We start from the raw sequence: 18,078 nt of genomic DNA, 5'->3' as shown, positions 1-18,078 counted from the left end.
CCACGCACGGCTACACACGTGTGAGCCTCGTGTAGGTCCACTGCATCGTTTTCTTCTGATTTTTGGCCTTGCCTCTCATACCTATATCCAATTTAAGCTCTTCCAAAGCAATTTCTAGTCTCGAATCATACAAATGAGTCCTCAAAACATGGTTCCATATGATTGTAGCAATTTATTAGAACAAAAACATTAAAAACGAAAGCATAGCAATAATGTAAAGCATTTTATTAAAATCTTGGGTTGCCTCCCAAGTAGCGCCACGGTTTACGTCATTGGCTAGACGCATTATACCTTGGTTTGAATTCAGCCATATTCCTTGGTGGTGGGTAAGAAGCATTTTGGTACCCACGTGTTTTTCCAAGTAAGCTTATCGTTCCTCCGCTTCGGTTTTGGTTTCACCTTTGATTTGACATTCGCCCTTTCATCGTCATCAGCTCCTTCTTTTGCCTTCTCCTTGTCATCATTCGTGGCTTGTCCTTCGAATCTCAGGGTAATTTCTCCTGAACTAACATCTATTCGTGCACGACAAGTAGCCATAAATGGTCTTCCAAGAATTAAGGATTCATGGGGATCATCATCTCCCATCTTACAGACAATAAAATCGACAGGCACAAGGAATTTTCCTACTCTTACTAGAACATCTTCCGCTAAGCCTTCAGGATACCATGTGGTTCCGTCAGCTAAACGTAGAGTCAGCCTCGTCGGTTTCAAATGTGGTAATTTCAACTTTTCAAAAAGATTTAAAGACATGACATTGATAGAAGCACCAAGATCAGCAAGAGCGTTTCTAGGTTCCATGTTCTGTATAGAACAAGGGATTAATAAAGCTCCAGGGTCACCCTTCTTTCTGGGGTTTCCCTCAGTCAAACAAGCCGAAGATTCTTGGCTTAAACATGTAAAATTATCACAAATGTCATTCTCAAACAACTCACGGCATTCTTTGCTATTGAAGAATTTTCGAATAAAAGCTTTAAATTTACCTTCTCGAGCTGTTTCCTCTTCTTTTGAGCTTTTGATGTTGTCTCTTGGTAGTTCCTTTTCTTTCGAGCCTTCTTCCGAAGTGGTTTCCTCCTTGCGTTCCTTCATTGATATGGTGCATGAACTATTCGCATTTTTAATTCAAGATTAAGACTACAAGAGGTAGTCTTGCTTCTTTGGTCGTCTACCTTAATTGGCAAGTTCCACAGATAGCATCCATTGGATCACATTTCTCATGTGTTTCTTCTTTGGCATCAATGGCGTTGACTCTCTCTTTCGGGTTGTTTTCAGTGTTGCTTGGGAGTTGTCCGTAGTGTCGATCTGACATCATCTTAAACATTTGAGAGATTTGATTCTCAATTGTCTTTAGTGTAGCTTTAGACTCTTGGCGAAGACTAGAAATTTCTTGCCTAATCTCTTGAGTAATTTCTTGTTTCACATTTGCCCGATCATTTTTGAGTTCCATGATCATCCTTGTAAGTCTTTCATCTACCTCACGGATGTCATCCCTTCTCTGTTGAGTAAAATCAAGTTGAGAGTCGTATTGTAGCCTGAACTAGGTCATTTGATTTCCATTTCCTTGGTTTTGATTGTACATTAGTCTGTTCTTGTCATTTTGTCCATATGCAGGCTTCTGTCCATAGTTGTATTGTCTTTGCGCTTGATATCCGTCATTGTAGCTATTGTTCCAACCCTCTCCATGTTTCCAATTGTTGTTTGATCTTTGGTTTTGTCCGTAAGCATTGAAGTTGGAGTTCCTTTGATAATCTACCGCCTCGACTTAGTCAGGTACAGACGTAGAAGTGCAAATATTGGTGTCATGAGGTCCTCCACAGATATTACAATAAAGTGCCAATGCCATACAAGGCTTGGGTTTTCCTTCCATTTTTTCTACCATAGCCTGTAGCTTTTTGATTTCGTGATTCATTGCTTCGATTTTGGCCTCACTTGCCACTCGATTATCAACTTCATAAATTCCTCCATGATCTCCTCTTTGTTCATACCAACAGGATGTGTTTTTAGATATTCTCTCGATTAGTTCCTCAGCCTCTTGCAAAGCTAGGGAGATAAAGGCACCGCTGGAGGATGAGTCAAGCGACATTTTTCCTTCATCCGTCAACCCTCCATAGAATGAGCTAATCATATCCCATGGGTGCATCAGATCTTGTGGGCATTGCCTTTTAAGAACTTTAAATCTTCGCCAAGCCTCTCCCAAACTTTCAAGTCTTCCTTGTTTGAATTCTTGTATCAGCCTTCTAATCCTCATAGTTTTTGTAATGGGAAAGAACTTGTTCATGAATTCACGATGCAACTATTGCCACGTTCTGAAATGATTGTCGTCTTGGCTTTCCAACCATCGTGCTGCCTCTCCTATAACTGAAAATGGGAATAATTTAAGTCGAACTATTTCCTCGCTAACGCCTTCTTGTCTGTACATCCCACATGCTCGTATAAACCTTGTGATGTGTGCGTTGGGATCTTCAGATGGTAATCCCGAGTATTGACTGTTCTGAACCAGTGTGAGAATAGTTGGATGCACGTGAAAGTTGACATTCTCCATTGGAGGTACATAGATCGAGTTGTGCATGTTAAAATCCGGAGTCATGTAATCTGCAATTGATCTTTGTGGTTCTTGAGGGTTTCCATAATATTCCTCTTCACGAATGTTCTCTTGATTATTTGCTCTGTTAGCTTGCGGTTCTTCAATGATTGGTTCTTCATGGTTAATCGGTACTTGTGGATTGATTGGAACTGGGGGTGGATTTGGTACTGCTGTGCCTCTTCCTTGTGGGTTTCTTGTTGCGCTTGATGAAGCCATTAGTGATCCTTGGGTATTTTTCCTTCTAGTTGCTCTATTAATTTCAGGAATGTAGGGTAGTAAACCTTGATTTCCTTTTGCTCTCGTGTGCATTCACCTAGTAAAATTGTCAACGAAACGAAAATTTCCACAATTGACTAGAAGTAGTCAATTGGGTTAGTAGCAAAAACAAGTAATAATAAAACAAGATTAAGTGGAATGGATTAATATTTCTCAAATCTAGCATTCATGCAATCAAAATAAACAAAAGCATATGACAACCTATTGCCCTCCCCGGCAACGGAGCCATTTTGACAAGGATGCAGTATTGTGTAGGGGTTGATTCGTCAAAAGATAGTTATGATAAAACGGAAAGTCTGTGACTCCCCGAGTGTCGGTCTCGAAGGAGGGACATGGAAGTGTGTCAAACGTTCGGGAGTTTACTTGATTGGATCATGCATAAGATTCGAGTGTGGTGAAGGGTGGATTTGCAAGTGAGAGTGTAGTTCATTGGTTGGTTTGAGTGCAAGAGAGTAGTAAAGTAAAAGTGATTTTGGGAATATGTAAAAGGGGTAGGGATTGGATAGTGTTCATGAATATTGCATAGTGAGTGTCTAAGGTCATGGATTAGGATTGCTAGGATATTGTCTATTCAAGAGTGTGTTGTCTTAGTCCTTTTCCACCTTGTGTCCTAAGGCTTCTTTGACTTAGGAGTGCCTTCAAGCATCCAAAGTTCTAAGAGGAATTTTATCAAACACTTGAGCTACACACTATCCTACTATTCTTAAGAAGTCCATAGGAACTTTGATTGTGTAAAGCTTCAAATCCTAACTCTAATCAAAGACATGAAAGAGTCAAGAGCTCAATCTCTCATCCAGATTGGCCAAATCCAAACAAGATCTCATCAAAACAACAATCAAAAGACAAGAATAGATAATCCATCAACACAAACTCATAGATCCAAGATATAGAAATAAGATCATCACAAAAGCAATATTCAATCACACACTCCAAATCCCTAGACTAAATTAGCTACTCATGATATGAAATGCAAGCAAAAGCTAATTTAATCCAAGAACAAGATAGCTAAAATTATAGAAATGAAATACAGATCACCTAGATAGAAGAAGATCTTCAATCCAAGCTTGTTGTCTTCTACAATGGAGATTGATCTAATCTAAAAACTATGAAAAATGGAGAAAGTTCTCCAAAGGAAAAACTAAGAAAAGGGAAAACTAAAATTCTGGAATCTTCCTCTGGAAATTCATCAAAGGGGTTTAAATAGTCTCCGAAATGACAACCCTAGCTGAAATTCGCACATCACGCCTCCATGCCTCTCACACGCGTGTGAGCGTGCGTGGGGAGCTTCTGGAAAGTTTCCACGCTTGCTCACACGCGTGTGGCCTCCCAGTTTGGTCCTCCGGGGCTCCGCTTTTGCCTGGTTTGCTCTTTAAGCTTATCTTTTGGTCCTATTTGCTCCCGGGGCTCCTGTTTTACTTCCTTTGAGCTATAAGTAGCTTCTGTGCATCAGTTAGTGATTTTCAAGCATTTACGCATATGATTTACCAAATAAGGATGCTATAGACGCGATAAAACACCTTAAAATGTGCCTGAAATAAGGGTATCTCGGAGTCTTATCACTATGCGGGTGTAGAAGACCTGGTAATCTTGGAAGAATGGATTAGGACGTTTGACAAGCTGCTCAATGCAGTCAACTGTCCTGCAGATCAGCGAGTATCTTCCGCCGTGTATTACCTGACAAAAGCAGCAGACAACTGGTGGTCAACAGTTGGGCCCGACTTCCTGCAAAACCCAGACTTTGGCTGGGAGGAATTCAAGGAGGAATTGAGGGGACAATTCTACACAGAAAGGATCAAGGGAATCAAGTGCGAAGAATTCTTGCGACTGAAGCAGAAGGGAGAAACTGTTCAGGTCTACTATGACCAATACGTGGAGCTGATGCGTTTCGCTCAAGAAATCGTGCCTGACGAAGCGAGTAAGGCCAGAAGATTCGTCCGTGGACTAGACTGGGACCTAAGAGGAATGATCGCACCATTCATGTGCTCTACTCTGAAGGAGGCATACGATAGGGCATCGGATCACTATTAAGTGTATCTGGATCAACAGGAAGTTTACGGCCGAAACAAACGAAAGGCTGATGATAAACCACCGAAATTTCAGTTGGGAAATAAGAGAGCTAACCAAGATAGTTTTAATCCAACGCAAGAAAGAGGAAGGGAATGAATCAATCAAGGAAATCGTTCTTCTTGCTGGAGATGTGGGAGGAATCATCCTGGGGAAAATTGTCAAGGAGTGAGAATTAGGTGCTACAAGTGTGGTCTCTTGGGACACAAGGCCTCTGAGTGCCGAACCCAAGTAGACAATTTCCAGAAACCCCTGCAAATTGCAAGCCAAGGAAGAAGATTTAATGGGAACCCTGACAAGATACCCGCAGTGACAGAAAATAAAATGGTCAACTTCCAGTCAGTAGATCAAGGGAGACTAACAAACGCCACATCCGGTCCCAACCACAAAGGAAAACAAGCGATGGGAGAAAGTAGCACCGGGAACCAAGGACGAATCTACGTCGTCAACAGCGCTCAAGCTCAAGTTAGCGACGTTGTAACCGGTACCTTTCTCATAAACTCAGTGCTTAGCTCAGTATTATTTGATACGGGAGCTACCTATTCCTTTATATCATCTACATTTGCGGATAGACTGAAGTTATGGCCTACCATTAGGTTAGATCTAAATGTCAAAACTGCTTTAGGAATAGTAGTGGCCCGTAGAGAGAGTTATGACAACGTTGCAATAGAAATAGCGGGATCTAACTATCCCGGAAACCTCGTTCGTTTTGAACTTGAGGGCATCGATGTAGTACGCGGGATGGATTGGTTAGATAAGTATAAAGCCCGGATAGCGTATAATGAGCGAAAGGTTGTCCTACGAGGACCAAAGGGAAGGAGAATATCCTACCGAGGAATTGACAGGCAAGCCGAGTCAAGGTTGTTGACAACACAGAAATTGAAAAAGTACGCTCACCAGGGATGCGTAGTGTATCTCTGTTTGGTGCTAGATGTCGAAATAGAAGAACCTGAGATTAATCGAATCCCAGTTGTACGTAAATTCCTGACGTATTTCCACGACGACCTCACGGAAATGCCGCCGGAAAGAGAAGTAGAGTTCACCATCGATCTCGTACCAAAAACCTCACCCATCTCGAAAGCACCTTATCGAATGACACCCAAAGAGATGGAGGAACTGAAGGCGCAATTGGCAGAACTGTTGGGGAAAGAATTCATCAGACCAAGTGTATCACCTTGGGGCGCGCCAGTACTGTTCGTTAAGAAGAAAAAAATGGGAGCCTTAAACCATGCGTCGATTATAGAGAACTCGATCGAGTCACAAGTAAAGAACAAATACCCGTTGCCGAGGATCGACGATCTATCTGATCGATTGAAAAGAGTAGGCGTATTCTCAAAGATTGACTTACGATCAGGGCATCACCAAGTGTGAATCGCGAAGAAAGATATTTCTAAAACAGCATCAAAAAAGAAGTTTCGGGGACGAAACTATTTTAAGCGGGGAACTGTTACCCCTCGTCTGTTCCAGTAAGATTAAGGTTCGAAAAATATTTCTTTAGGCTATAGCATTCATAAGACGATCTCCCGATGCCTCAAAAGAATTATTATAAGTGAGAGTAGTTATTAATAAGCTGCGAACCTACGTACCGGTCACGAACCGTAAGAATTTTAGGAGCTGGTATTCGGACCCGATTGTCCTAGGAAATGGATTATTAGACACCAAACTATTATTCTTGAATTTCCTATTTAATTAAATTAGCCCATAGCAGCAAAAATTTATTTTTGATCGTACATCGCGAAATTTCGCGGTGTACCGAACCATTTTTGATCGTACATCGCGAAATTTCGCGGTGTACCGAACCTAGTTTGATCGTACATCGCGAAATTTCGCGGTGTACCGAACCTAGCTTGATCGTACATCGCGAAATTTCGCGGTGTACCGAACCTAGCCTGATCGTACATCGCGAAATTTCGCGGTGTACCGAACCTAGCCCGATCGTACATCGCGAAATTTCGCGGTGTACCGAACCTAGCCCGATTTTGAGTTTCAGTCTGGAGTAAATTTTTGGTTTTGAAAATTATTTGATTTGAATTAGTTTCTACCGAGAATTCATCTGATTTAATCCCTAACTGTCTAGCAAATCTTATCTTTTAAGACTTACCATGGAATTGTGACAAGTGTCACACTATTTCACCATGTGAATAAAAATGGGATTAATTTAATGGGATGATTTGGATAAGTCTTGTAAGGGATTAAGTTGACTAAGTCTCCATTTTTTCCCATTTCCCCTTGCTATTGCCGAAAAAAAAAAAGAGAGAGATGGTAGAGGGAATTCTTCATCATCTTCATCAAACTTCAAGACTCCATAGCTAGCAATTCTTCATAGATCTCCAAATATTCGGTAAAACTTCAATTTTATTCGGTAAATAGCTTTATTTTCCCTCCTAGAACATGAATCTAAGTTAAGATTTCTTAAAATTATGTGTTATGATGTTGGTGGAATTTTAGGGTTTTAAGGTGAAATTGGGGAAAATCAACTCCAAGAGTCTTCTACGAGATTAGTAACCTGTGAGGTAAGGAATCCCTTTAATTGGTTGAGGTTGTTTGAAACTAGATAATTGATAGCTAGGTTATGATTTGTTGTTAACTTGTGAACATAAAGATCTATGTGATGAGAAGATTATGTCTTAGTAGTATAGTAATGATATGATAGGGATACATATGCTAAGAGGAAGGACAATTATGTATTTATGTGTGTGTATATATATATATATATATATATGTGTGTGTGTGTGTGTGACGTGTGTGTATATGTATGTGGGTGTGTGTGTGTCGTGTATATATATATATATATAGGTGTGTGTGTGTGCCAAATATATATATATATAAATGTTAAAATGTCACATTTTGAGTATAGCTTATGGTATGTATAACCGTAAATATATATGTTGTTAGTAAGAAGTGTAATGCTATGTAGTCAGGCACATGTGTTATGTAGGTAGTGTTACATATGTGTGAACTTATGAATATTATAAGGAGGTGGTATTATGTGCATGTAAAGAATAAATGTATTTTGTGTGTTATGCCCACGTTAAGGTTGGGAAGTGTATATGTTATATGCATTGAGGTATAAATGTGTCAAGTATGATACTTATGTGAAAAATGTGGAGTTGAAGGTGTGGGATAGTTACACTTGAATTACCATTGTGAAAAGTTGTTAGTGGACTATCCAAATGTTTTGCAAAAGAAAAGGGGAATTTCTGGATTTGGTTAAAGGGGGAATTAATTTCCGAGTATTGGAATTGACCCAAGTACGTCCAAAATATTTTCAATGCAAGAAAGGAAAAAAGTAGAAAAATGTTTTCAAACCTTAGTTTTAGTAAAAGTAGTGAAGGACCTTGTTAACCTACAGGATAAAGATGAGCTTAAAGTGTCTTTCCCGCATGGTAGTTATGTGTATGATCATTCATACTGTGGGCGAAGTCTATTCGCCGAGTACTATATCACCCGGAAGGAAAAGGTACTCCTACGGGGATGTGCACACTTAAGTATAGTCACTCTATGTTCGGGTAGGTGTCGTTCTTATGAACCTAGTGAGGCTAGCTAGGAATCATTCCAACGCTCCTATAAGTCCAGGGGATCAGTATTAGACCGGGCGATGACCACTGAACCCGAGTTCAACGATCCAAGTGGTCAAAAGTGGAGAAAGAACTCCAAAGGCCTCACACTTTCTATCTAGGACTAAGTGAAATTTCGAAATATGAATGTAGTTACGCGGTAGCTACGGGAAAGAGAGATGTGACAAGTATTTAAGTACCCAAAGGTTGTGTGTGATCTCTCTCTTTGAAAAGTGAAAAGTGATGAGAATTTCGTTATGAGGGAAGAGTTTTTCAAATAAAGTGATTACGAGCAAAATGTGTGATTTATGTTTTTCCCTTACTTACTAGTATGCTTAAATGTTTAACAATACGTTCTTTGGGTAAGTAAATGATTATTAAACGACCTCGTCAAGAGGGAAATGGTTCGGGATGGTATTGAATTTTGCCTATTATGTGTGCAAGTTGCTATTTATAACTGTTGCAGGTAAAATCTCTGCCGATGAGTAAGGTATAGGGTTTCCATGTAACAATTTTACAAAACCTTTATTTAGTTTTGAATAACCCATGGATATCCTTACTTAGCCGTCGCGCTAACTACACTTCACTGTGTTCCTAACAGATGCAATCTAGTGTCAGTTCCTATAGCCCGGTGAATTTCGAAAGTTCACCGGAGTATGTTTGTGAAGGCATGGACTATGACGTGTACATACAGATGATGGAGGGTGAAGACCCATACGCACCTAGTTATGCTCCTGTAGCTCCCACCAATCCAGATACTCATGTGGCTCCGTCGGCCCCTTTTGTTTCTTGCCCTGTTATGGATGAGGTCCAGGCTTCTTATGGCTTTTACCCCATAGAGCCTTTAGATGGTAGCGATCCCCTTGAGTTCATAGTGCATTACCCCTACCCTTGGGACCCTAGTCCTCGGGACGTTTGGGAGGAATGGTCGATGGTCATAACCACCTCTCGGTTTTTGGACCATATCACCTGGTATGAGGGGGAGTGGCACCTGGTCTGGTGAGAGTTCACCGGCCCCGTGTACCGCATGATTGACTAGACGTCGAGTTCTTGGGAGTTCTTGTTTTTGTGTACATACTTTTTGTAGCCTTAGTGATGGCTAAGCATGACTAGTTGGGTCGTAGTTGAACCTTGATCGGTATTTTGGCCCGAGGGGCAATCCCATGTATATAAAACTGCAAGAATGTATATTTTGCCTAATGAAGCTTTTCAGTTGATATGTATAAAAGTGCTTAAGTATCTGTTGGGTGGCTGTTGTGGTTAGAAGAGTTTCCTTTTTGCCTGTGCAACTAGAGTGAGGTTTATCGCTAAATGATAGAATACTCTCTCTAGGTGTGGCGGTAACTCCCTCGGATGTACGGGAAGGTAGGCCCGGGGTGTTACAACTTGTGCAAGTAATTTACTTTGTTAACATTCATGCACCTGGGTTCAACCTATGTGCACCTAGTTATAACATTAGGTGCACCTAGTTATAACATTAGGTGCACTTAGTATTATTGCTCATTGTACAATTTACTTGCACTTGTAATACATTTTACTTGCACGTGTGCACCTATTTTCACTTACAGGTGCAAGTAATTTACCTTGTTAGCATTTATGCACCTGGGTGCACCTATGTGCACCTAGTTATAACATTACGTGCACCTAGTTATAACGTTATGTGCAACTACATTCCGGACGCGTGGCGCGCTGTGATTCGTCCACAGTTCTCTCATGGGCGGCCAGTACGCACCAGAACGCGATCATATATATATATATATATTTATTTATTTATTTATTTATTTATTTATTAATGAAATGAAATGAATATCAGAAATCAAGACTTCCAGAAGATAGCAAAAAAGGACCAAACTAATGACACTCAACAAATACTCAATATGGAATCAAAGATAGAATAACAAAGCACTGGAATCCAAAATACACACTGGAATTGAAAGCAGACTTCAACTAACGGTCAAGGTGGACGGTACACACCACCCCGCCAATACATACCACAAGAACAAACGGTCAGGGCCAACGGGCCACTCTGCATGTAACACCCCCAAAATCAGCCCATTTTTTTGTCTTCTTATTCGCCAAACGATTAAAGAAATCTTAAAACAAAATTTAGAATACGGAAGCTTTTGAAAATCTTATTGATGGTATTACCGCCACACTTAGGCAACCACAACACCTAAGTGCTAAGGCTAACTACAAAAATAATCCAAATAAAAATAATTTAGAATCCTCAAACCAAAGTCTTTAATAACATAGTACTAAATTCAATCCTGAAAAACATAATTTAAAGGCTAGGTCCCGAGAGCTAATAGCAGCTCGTCCTATCACGCTCATATCAGCATACTCATCAGGTATCTCATGCTACTCAAATAAACAATAACAACACATAAAAGAAATAGGGGTTAGCAAAACTTTGCTAAGTAAGGGACTGTCTGCCCCTAAAATGATTTAGAAAGAAATAGTTTACCAAAACTTTCAAAACTCGGTTGCATTGTCTTTACTTCAAAAGAAATCAGTTGTAAGTATAAAGTAATGAAAGTATATGGAAGCACAATACATACACAATGGGACATTGTCCTTTATACTTAGGCCTTAGTGAACAAGACTATCCTGAACACTTCACACATTTATCATTCTCAATGGAAACCAGACTCTAACCTTAAATGTGCTCACCCCCGAATGAGGATTCCAAGCCTCAACAGGAAGTTACTGTAACACCCCGGCTCGGCTATACCGTACATCCGGAGTAGTTACCGCCACACCTAGACTAAACCCAGCCAAGACCAGACAGAGTTCACTCTAGGTGCACAGGCTAACAAGAAAACTATTTCACATCATCATCATCATTACCCAACATATCTTCATACATATATATATAGGTGAGCAAAAGGGGTAGCTACACTAACTACCAGAATATATACAAGAGTTTAATTACAACTTACTAGCCAGCTAAGTTCATCATGGCTACAAAAGATACATGTACACAAAAAAAAGGGTTCCTCCCATAACCTTTCTAATCAGTCATCCTCTTCTAAGGGGCGGTACTCCGGTTCGGAGTACGTCCCCCATACAAGATGCCAGTTGCCCGCAACCCAGGTGAGATGATCCAGGAAGTAACTAGGAGTGTACATCATGGACCACTCATCCCAATGTTCCGAAGGAGCGAGATTCCACGGACAGGGATAAAAGACAACAAATTCTAAGGGATCACTCCCTTCCAACACCTCTACCGGAAAAGACCCAAACCTAGACCTGGCCCCATCCAGAAAATTTGGCTGGCTACTGCGAACCGGGATACGAGAGGGTGTAGTTGGGTAAGTCGGAGGAGGACTGTACGGTGGGGAAGGAATAGCAGGAACATAAGCCGGAACTGGAGAGTCAGGAGCGAATCCAGGAGCATACGGGTCGACATCAACTAAGTACTGTACATAATCATCATGATCGTAGATAGGGAACTCCAACTCGGAAGGATCCGAGTCAGGTGGGCTACACGAGCCTACCCTAGACATCTGTTAAGAACACAACGAAGTGTAGTTAGCACGACGGCTAAGTAAGGAAATCCATTTGTCACTTAAAAGTAGACAAAGGTTTGAAAACATAGATAATCTAAAAGCTTTATAAAGTTTTACCATGATTTGAAAATCTGCCTGTAACGAAACGATTTATAGATAGTATAATATCGTATAAACGTTAAATCATATAAAGCTTTTCTCAAATAAGAATGAAGTCATAACTTGCCACTCAAAATAATTTTCATGCCCTTTTCAGACAAGTTTGCAAAATTTCACATTTCCAGGAATTTCATCATTTGCAAATAGAACCGCAGCTCTAATATTTATAATAATCTGAACCGCAGCTCAGAGTAACAATAATTTTCATACTCAAAAATTTTCCACTTAGTTTCCCCTGAGTAAGCACTTTGAACATTTCTCAATTCTCCTTCTCAAACCTTGGGCAGTGGCATTTCCCTGCCTTCCCGTCGGTCTCCTTATCCCAACCTAGGGCCATGGCACTCCAGCCCTCCCATAGGTCAACCTTATTCCAACCCCGGGCCGTGGCGTTTAAGCCTTCCCGAGGTCCCCACCTTATTCCAGAAACTAAGGGTTTGAAAACATTTTCTTTTTCTTTCCTGGAATCAATAGTATTTCAAAAATAATTTTCATCCAAATATGGTTGTGACATCCCAAAATTTCTCACTAGTTTTGTTACAAAAAAAATATTTTGTCAAAATTGATTTTGACAGTTTCTGTCCAGAAATTACAGTTTTGCGCATCCGAAAGATTGAGCCGGTAAAATAGTTAAAAAAAATTGGACCAAAATAATTTACCGATTTTTCCCAGAAATTCACGGAAGTTACTGACAGAAATCTGTCCTGATTTCCTTTCTCTATTTCCACAAGTATAAGCTTATATAGACATAAATACAACATATACAAGCATATCCAAGCTATGAACTTGTATACGAAAATATTCCCAAAGCTCCAAAAACACCATATTTCAACTAAAATCAATTATCCAAATTCAAGTGACTAATTCCAACTTAAGGGAATTCCTTACCTCACAAGTGTGTAATATCACCGTAAAAGTAAGGTTCACGAATTTACACAGAAAATTCCATTTTTGCCCTTGGTAGAATACACCACCATAACAACATATTTAAGAAATCTTTACCTACAATCAAGTTCTAGGGAAGAAATCAAGACTTTTTAACCGAATAAAACCGCAAACTTACCGAATAGTTGAAGACTTGTGTGGAGATTGGCTATGGAAGCTTGAAGCGAGGAAGAAAAGGATGAAGAAGATGAAAGCTCACACTCTCTCCCTCTCTTTGTATTTCGGCCAAGGCAAGAACAAAAGGGCAAGGAGAATAAACATGTTTTAGACACTTAGTACTTTGAGGGGAATGTTTGCATGGAAGAATTAAAATAGAATAAAATAATGGTGTATTTTTAAACTTATCAGTTGGGGTCCAAACAGATAAAGTTTCGGTAGAAAATAATTTAAACAGGAATAATTTTGAAACCAAAAATTTATCCCAGACCGAAACTTGAAATTGGGCTAGGTTCGGTACACCGCGGAATTTTAGCGATGTACGTTCAAAATGAATCTTTTTCTGCTATGGGCTGATTTAATTGAATTGGAAATTCAATATTAATAACATGGTGTCTAGTAATTCATTTCCTAGGATAATCGGGTCCGAATACTAGTTCCCAAAATTTTACGGTTCGTGACCGGCACGAACGATCGCAACTTAATAACAACTATTCTTCCTAAAAAAAATTCTCTTGAAGCCTCGAGGGACTATCTCATGAATGTCATAGCTTAAGGAAATATTTTTCGAACCTTAGTCTTACGAAAATGCCGAGGGGTTACAGTCTACCCTCCTTAAAGAGAGTTTCGTCCCCGAAACTTCCTTCTTACACTGCACGNGTAGAACCCTAACTCATAGTACTTGATGTTCATAAAAAGTTTTGGTCACCTAGGTTCACGAATTTACACAGAAAATTCCATTTTTGCCCTTGGTAGAATACACCACCATAACAACATATTTAAGAAATCTTTACCTACAATCAAGTTCTAGGGAAGAAATCAAGACTTTTTAACCGAATAAAACCGCAAACTTACCGAATAGTTGAAGACTTGTGTGGAGATTGGCTATGGAAGCTTGAAGCGAGGAAGAAAAGGATGAAGAAGATGAAAGCTCACACTCTCTCCCTCTCTTTGTATTTCGGCCAAGGCAAGAACAAAAGGGCAAGGAGAATAAACATGTTTTAGACACTTAGTACTTTGAGGGGAATGTTTGCATGGAAGAATTAAAATAGAATAAAATAATGGTGTATTTTTAAACTTATCAGTTGGGGTCCAAACAGATAAAGTTTCGGTAGAAAATAATTTAAACAGGAATAATTTTGAAACCAAAAATTTATCCCAGACCGAAACTTGAAATTGGGCTAGGTTCGGTACACCGCGGAATTTTAGCGATGTACGTTCAAAATGAATCTTTTTCTGCTATGGGCTGATTTAATTGAATTGGAAATTCAATATTAATAACATGGTGTCTAGTAATTCATTTCCTAGGATAATCGGGTCCGAATACTAGTTCCCAAAATTTTACGGTTCGTGACCGGCACGAACGATCGCAACTTAATAACAACTATTCTTCCTAAAAAAAATTCTCTTGAAGCCTCGAGGGACTATCTCATGAATGTCATAGCTTAAGGAAATATTTTTCGAACCTTAGTCTTACGAAAATGCCGAGGGGTTACAGTCTACCCTCCTTAAAGAGAGTTTCGTCCCCGAAACTTCCTTCTTACACTGCACGGTCTCAAGTAGATTACTACTTACCTTCGCTTACACATAATAGAATCTTAGTATGCCTAATGTTAGTACACAAATTTATTTAAGCATATAGCAAGTAAATCGATCCTACATACCTGAGTCAAATAACTCTGGATAATGTTCCATCATAACGCTTTCCAACTCCCACGTGGCTTCCTCCGGGCTATGATTCGACCATTGGACTTTGACCATTTTAACTGATTTCCTTCTTGTATCTCGGGTCTTAGAGTCTAAGATTCGAATTGGCTTTTCTTCGTATTCCAACGAATCATCCTCCTCCAATTCCTCAGGTTCCAATACATGGGATGCATCAGGTACATACCGCTTAAGTTGAGAAACATGAAATACATTATGCACCCGGTCAAGCTCAATTGGTAGGGCCAGTCGGTAGGCTAAATTTCCTATCCTTTCCAAGATTTCATAGGGTCCTATATAGCGAGGACTCAACTTTCCTTTCTTTCCAAATCTCTTGACTCCTTTAGTTGGTAAGACTTTCAATAGCACCTTCTCTCCAACTTGATGTTCGGTGAATTGTCGTTTCAAATCGGCATAGGACTTTTGACGATCCTGTGCAATTTTCATCCTTTCTCGAATCACCTTGATTGCCTCTGTAGTCTCTTGTAGGTACTGAGGTCCAAGTATAACAACGTCGCTCTTGTCACTCCAACATAGAGGACTTCGACATTTTCGCCCATACAACGCTTCATAAGGAGCCATTCCTATACTTGCATGATAGTTGTTGTTATAGGAAAATTCTATTAAATCCAACTGCTCATCCCATGAGCCTTGGAAATCAAGTACACAACCTCTGAGCATATCTTCCAATGTCTGTATCGTTCGCTCCGTTTGGCCATCAGTGGCAGGGTGAAAAGCTGTACTTAATTTGAGCTGAGTGCCCATCACCATCTGCAACACTTCCCAGAAACGTGATAGAAATCGTGAATCTCGGTCTGAAACGATATCTTGCGCTACTCCGTGATATTTAACCACGTGTTTAATATAGGCTCTTGCCAACCTTTCCATGGACCATGTCTTGTTCATTGGAATGAACCTCGCTGTCTTAGTTAGTCGATCGACAATAACCCACACCTGATCGTTTCCAGACTTGGTTCTAGGCAATCCTCCCACGAAATCCATCGAGATTGAGTCCCATTTCCACTGCGGAATTTCTAATGGCTGCAATAATCCCTTTGGTTTACTTCTTTCTGCCTTGACCTTTTGACAGTTCAAGCATTTAGCCACAAATTCAGCTACATCCTTCTTCATGCCCGACCACCAGAAATTTTGTTTTAAGTCCTTATACAGTTTATCCCCACCAGGATGAACTGAATAGGGTGTATAATGACCTTCCTTCATTAATTGTTCCATTATCTCCTTACACCCTTTTGGTATTATCCACCTACCTTGGAATCTTACACTCCCATCTGGGTGTAATTCAAATGGACCATGTTTTCCATCAATCATCTTCTCCCTGATGCTCCCTACCCAATTGTCCTCTTCTTGTGCTTGTTTGACTTCCTGGAATAGGGTTGGAGTCACCGACATGTAATAAAATTTTATTTCCTGTTCCACCTGACCACACATCTGTATCTCCAAATTGAGTCTCTGAAAATCCTCGCATAATTGTTCGGGTAATACCCAAAGAGCATGGTTTGATTTTCGACTCAAGGCATCAGCTACCTTGTTTGCTTTGCCCTCCTGGTATTGGATTTCCAAGTCATAATCTTTGATCAATTCCAACCATCTCCTTTGCCTTAGATTAAGGTCTCGCTGAGTAAAGATGTAATTTAAACTCTTGTGGTCCGTATAAATCTTGCATGAGATTCCATAGAGGTAGTGTCACCAAATCTTGAGAGCAAATACCACGGCTGCCAGTTCTAAGTCATGCGTCGGGTAGTTAGCTTCATGAGTTTTTAATTGGCGAGAAGCATATGCTATTACCCTTCCATTTTGCATCAAAACACATCCTAGTCCCTTGTGAGATGCATCCGTGTACAACTCGTAACCTTCCGCTCCAACAGGTAAGGTCAATATTGGAGCAGTCGTCAATCTCGTCTTAAGTTCTTGGAATGCCTGCTCACATTCTTCACTCCAACTATACTTGGTCGTTTTCTTGAGCAGGTTTGTCAACGGCTTTGCTATCCTTGAGAAGTCCTGAACAAATCTTCGGTAATAACCCGCCAAACCTAAGAAACTACGGACTTCCGTAACTGATTTGGGTGCTTCCCATTCAAGTACAGCTTGTATCTTAGCTGGGTCCACTGCTATCCCTTCTTGGGTGATTACGTGTCCAAGAAAAGCAACTTCTCTTTTCCAAAATTCACACTTTGACAATTTCGCAAAAAGTTTCTTTTCCCTTAGTGTTTGTAACACTGTCCGAAGATGTCCCTTGTGATCCTCCGGTGTCTCAGAGTAGACCAAGATGTCATCTATGAAGGCGACGACGAATTTATCCAAATAGGGAAGGAAAATTCGGTTCATCAGGTCCATAAAGGTTCCTGGGGCGTTAGTCACTCCGAATGGCATAACCGTGAATTCATAGTGCCCATATCTCGTCCGAAATGCTGTCTTAGGCACATCCCCCTTCGCGACTCGCACTTGATGATACCCTGACCGTAAGTCAATCTTTGAAAACACTCCCGCTCCTTTCAACTGATCGAATAGATCATCGATCCTAGGCAACGGGTACTTGTTCTTTACTGTGACTCGGTTTAGTTCCCTGTAATCGATGCACAGTCTAAGACTCCCATCCTTCTTCTTAACGAACAGTACCGGTGCACCCCAAGGCGATACGCTTGGTCTGATAAATCCTTTCTCCAGTAATTCCGCCAATTGTGCCTTTAGTTCCTCCATCTCTTTCGGTGCCATTCGATAAGGCGCTTTCGAGGTAGGTGAGGTTCCTGGTATGAGATCAATGGTGAATTCCAGCTCTCTTTCCGGTGGCATTTCTGTGAGATCGTCGGGGAACACGTCAGGAAATTCGCGTACAACTGGGATTCGATCGATTTCGAGTTCTTCTGGTTCGGAATCTTGCACCAAACAAAGGTATACTTCACATCCCTGGTGCATATACTGCTTCAGTTTCTGCGCTATCAACAACCTGGATTCGTGTTGCTTGTCAATCCCTTGGTAGGATATTCTCCTCCCTTCTGGTCCTCGTAACACAATCTTCCGCTCATCACACACTATCCGAGCTTTATACTTATCCAACCAATCCATTCCGAGTACTACATCAATGCCCTCAAGTTCAAAACGAACGAGATTT

The 18,078-nt window shown here is 40.5% G+C and overlaps 1 protein-coding gene across 1 annotated transcript in view; it reads right to left on the bottom strand.

Annotated features, from left to right (window-relative positions):
- Positions 1–5,021: 5,021 nt before the first annotated feature.
- LOC116020586 overlaps positions 5,022–18,078 on the bottom strand; it is a 15,233-nt gene continuing 2,176 nt past the window's right edge. The window contains exons 2-3 of the mRNA XM_031261054.1: positions 5,979–6,058; positions 5,022–5,069 (exon numbers count right to left, since the gene is read on the bottom strand). Coding sequence (XP_031116914.1) covers positions 5,022–5,069; positions 5,979–6,058 — 128 coding nt within the window. The remainder of the gene's footprint in view (positions 5,070–5,978; positions 6,059–18,078) is intronic.

This window comes from Ipomoea triloba, chromosome 5 (assembly GCF_003576645.1).
Source record: "Ipomoea triloba cultivar NCNSP0323 chromosome 5, ASM357664v1".
Lineage (NCBI taxonomy): Eukaryota > Viridiplantae > Streptophyta > Magnoliopsida > Solanales > Convolvulaceae > Ipomoea > Ipomoea triloba.
This window is presented reverse-complemented; position numbering and strand designations above follow the sequence as displayed.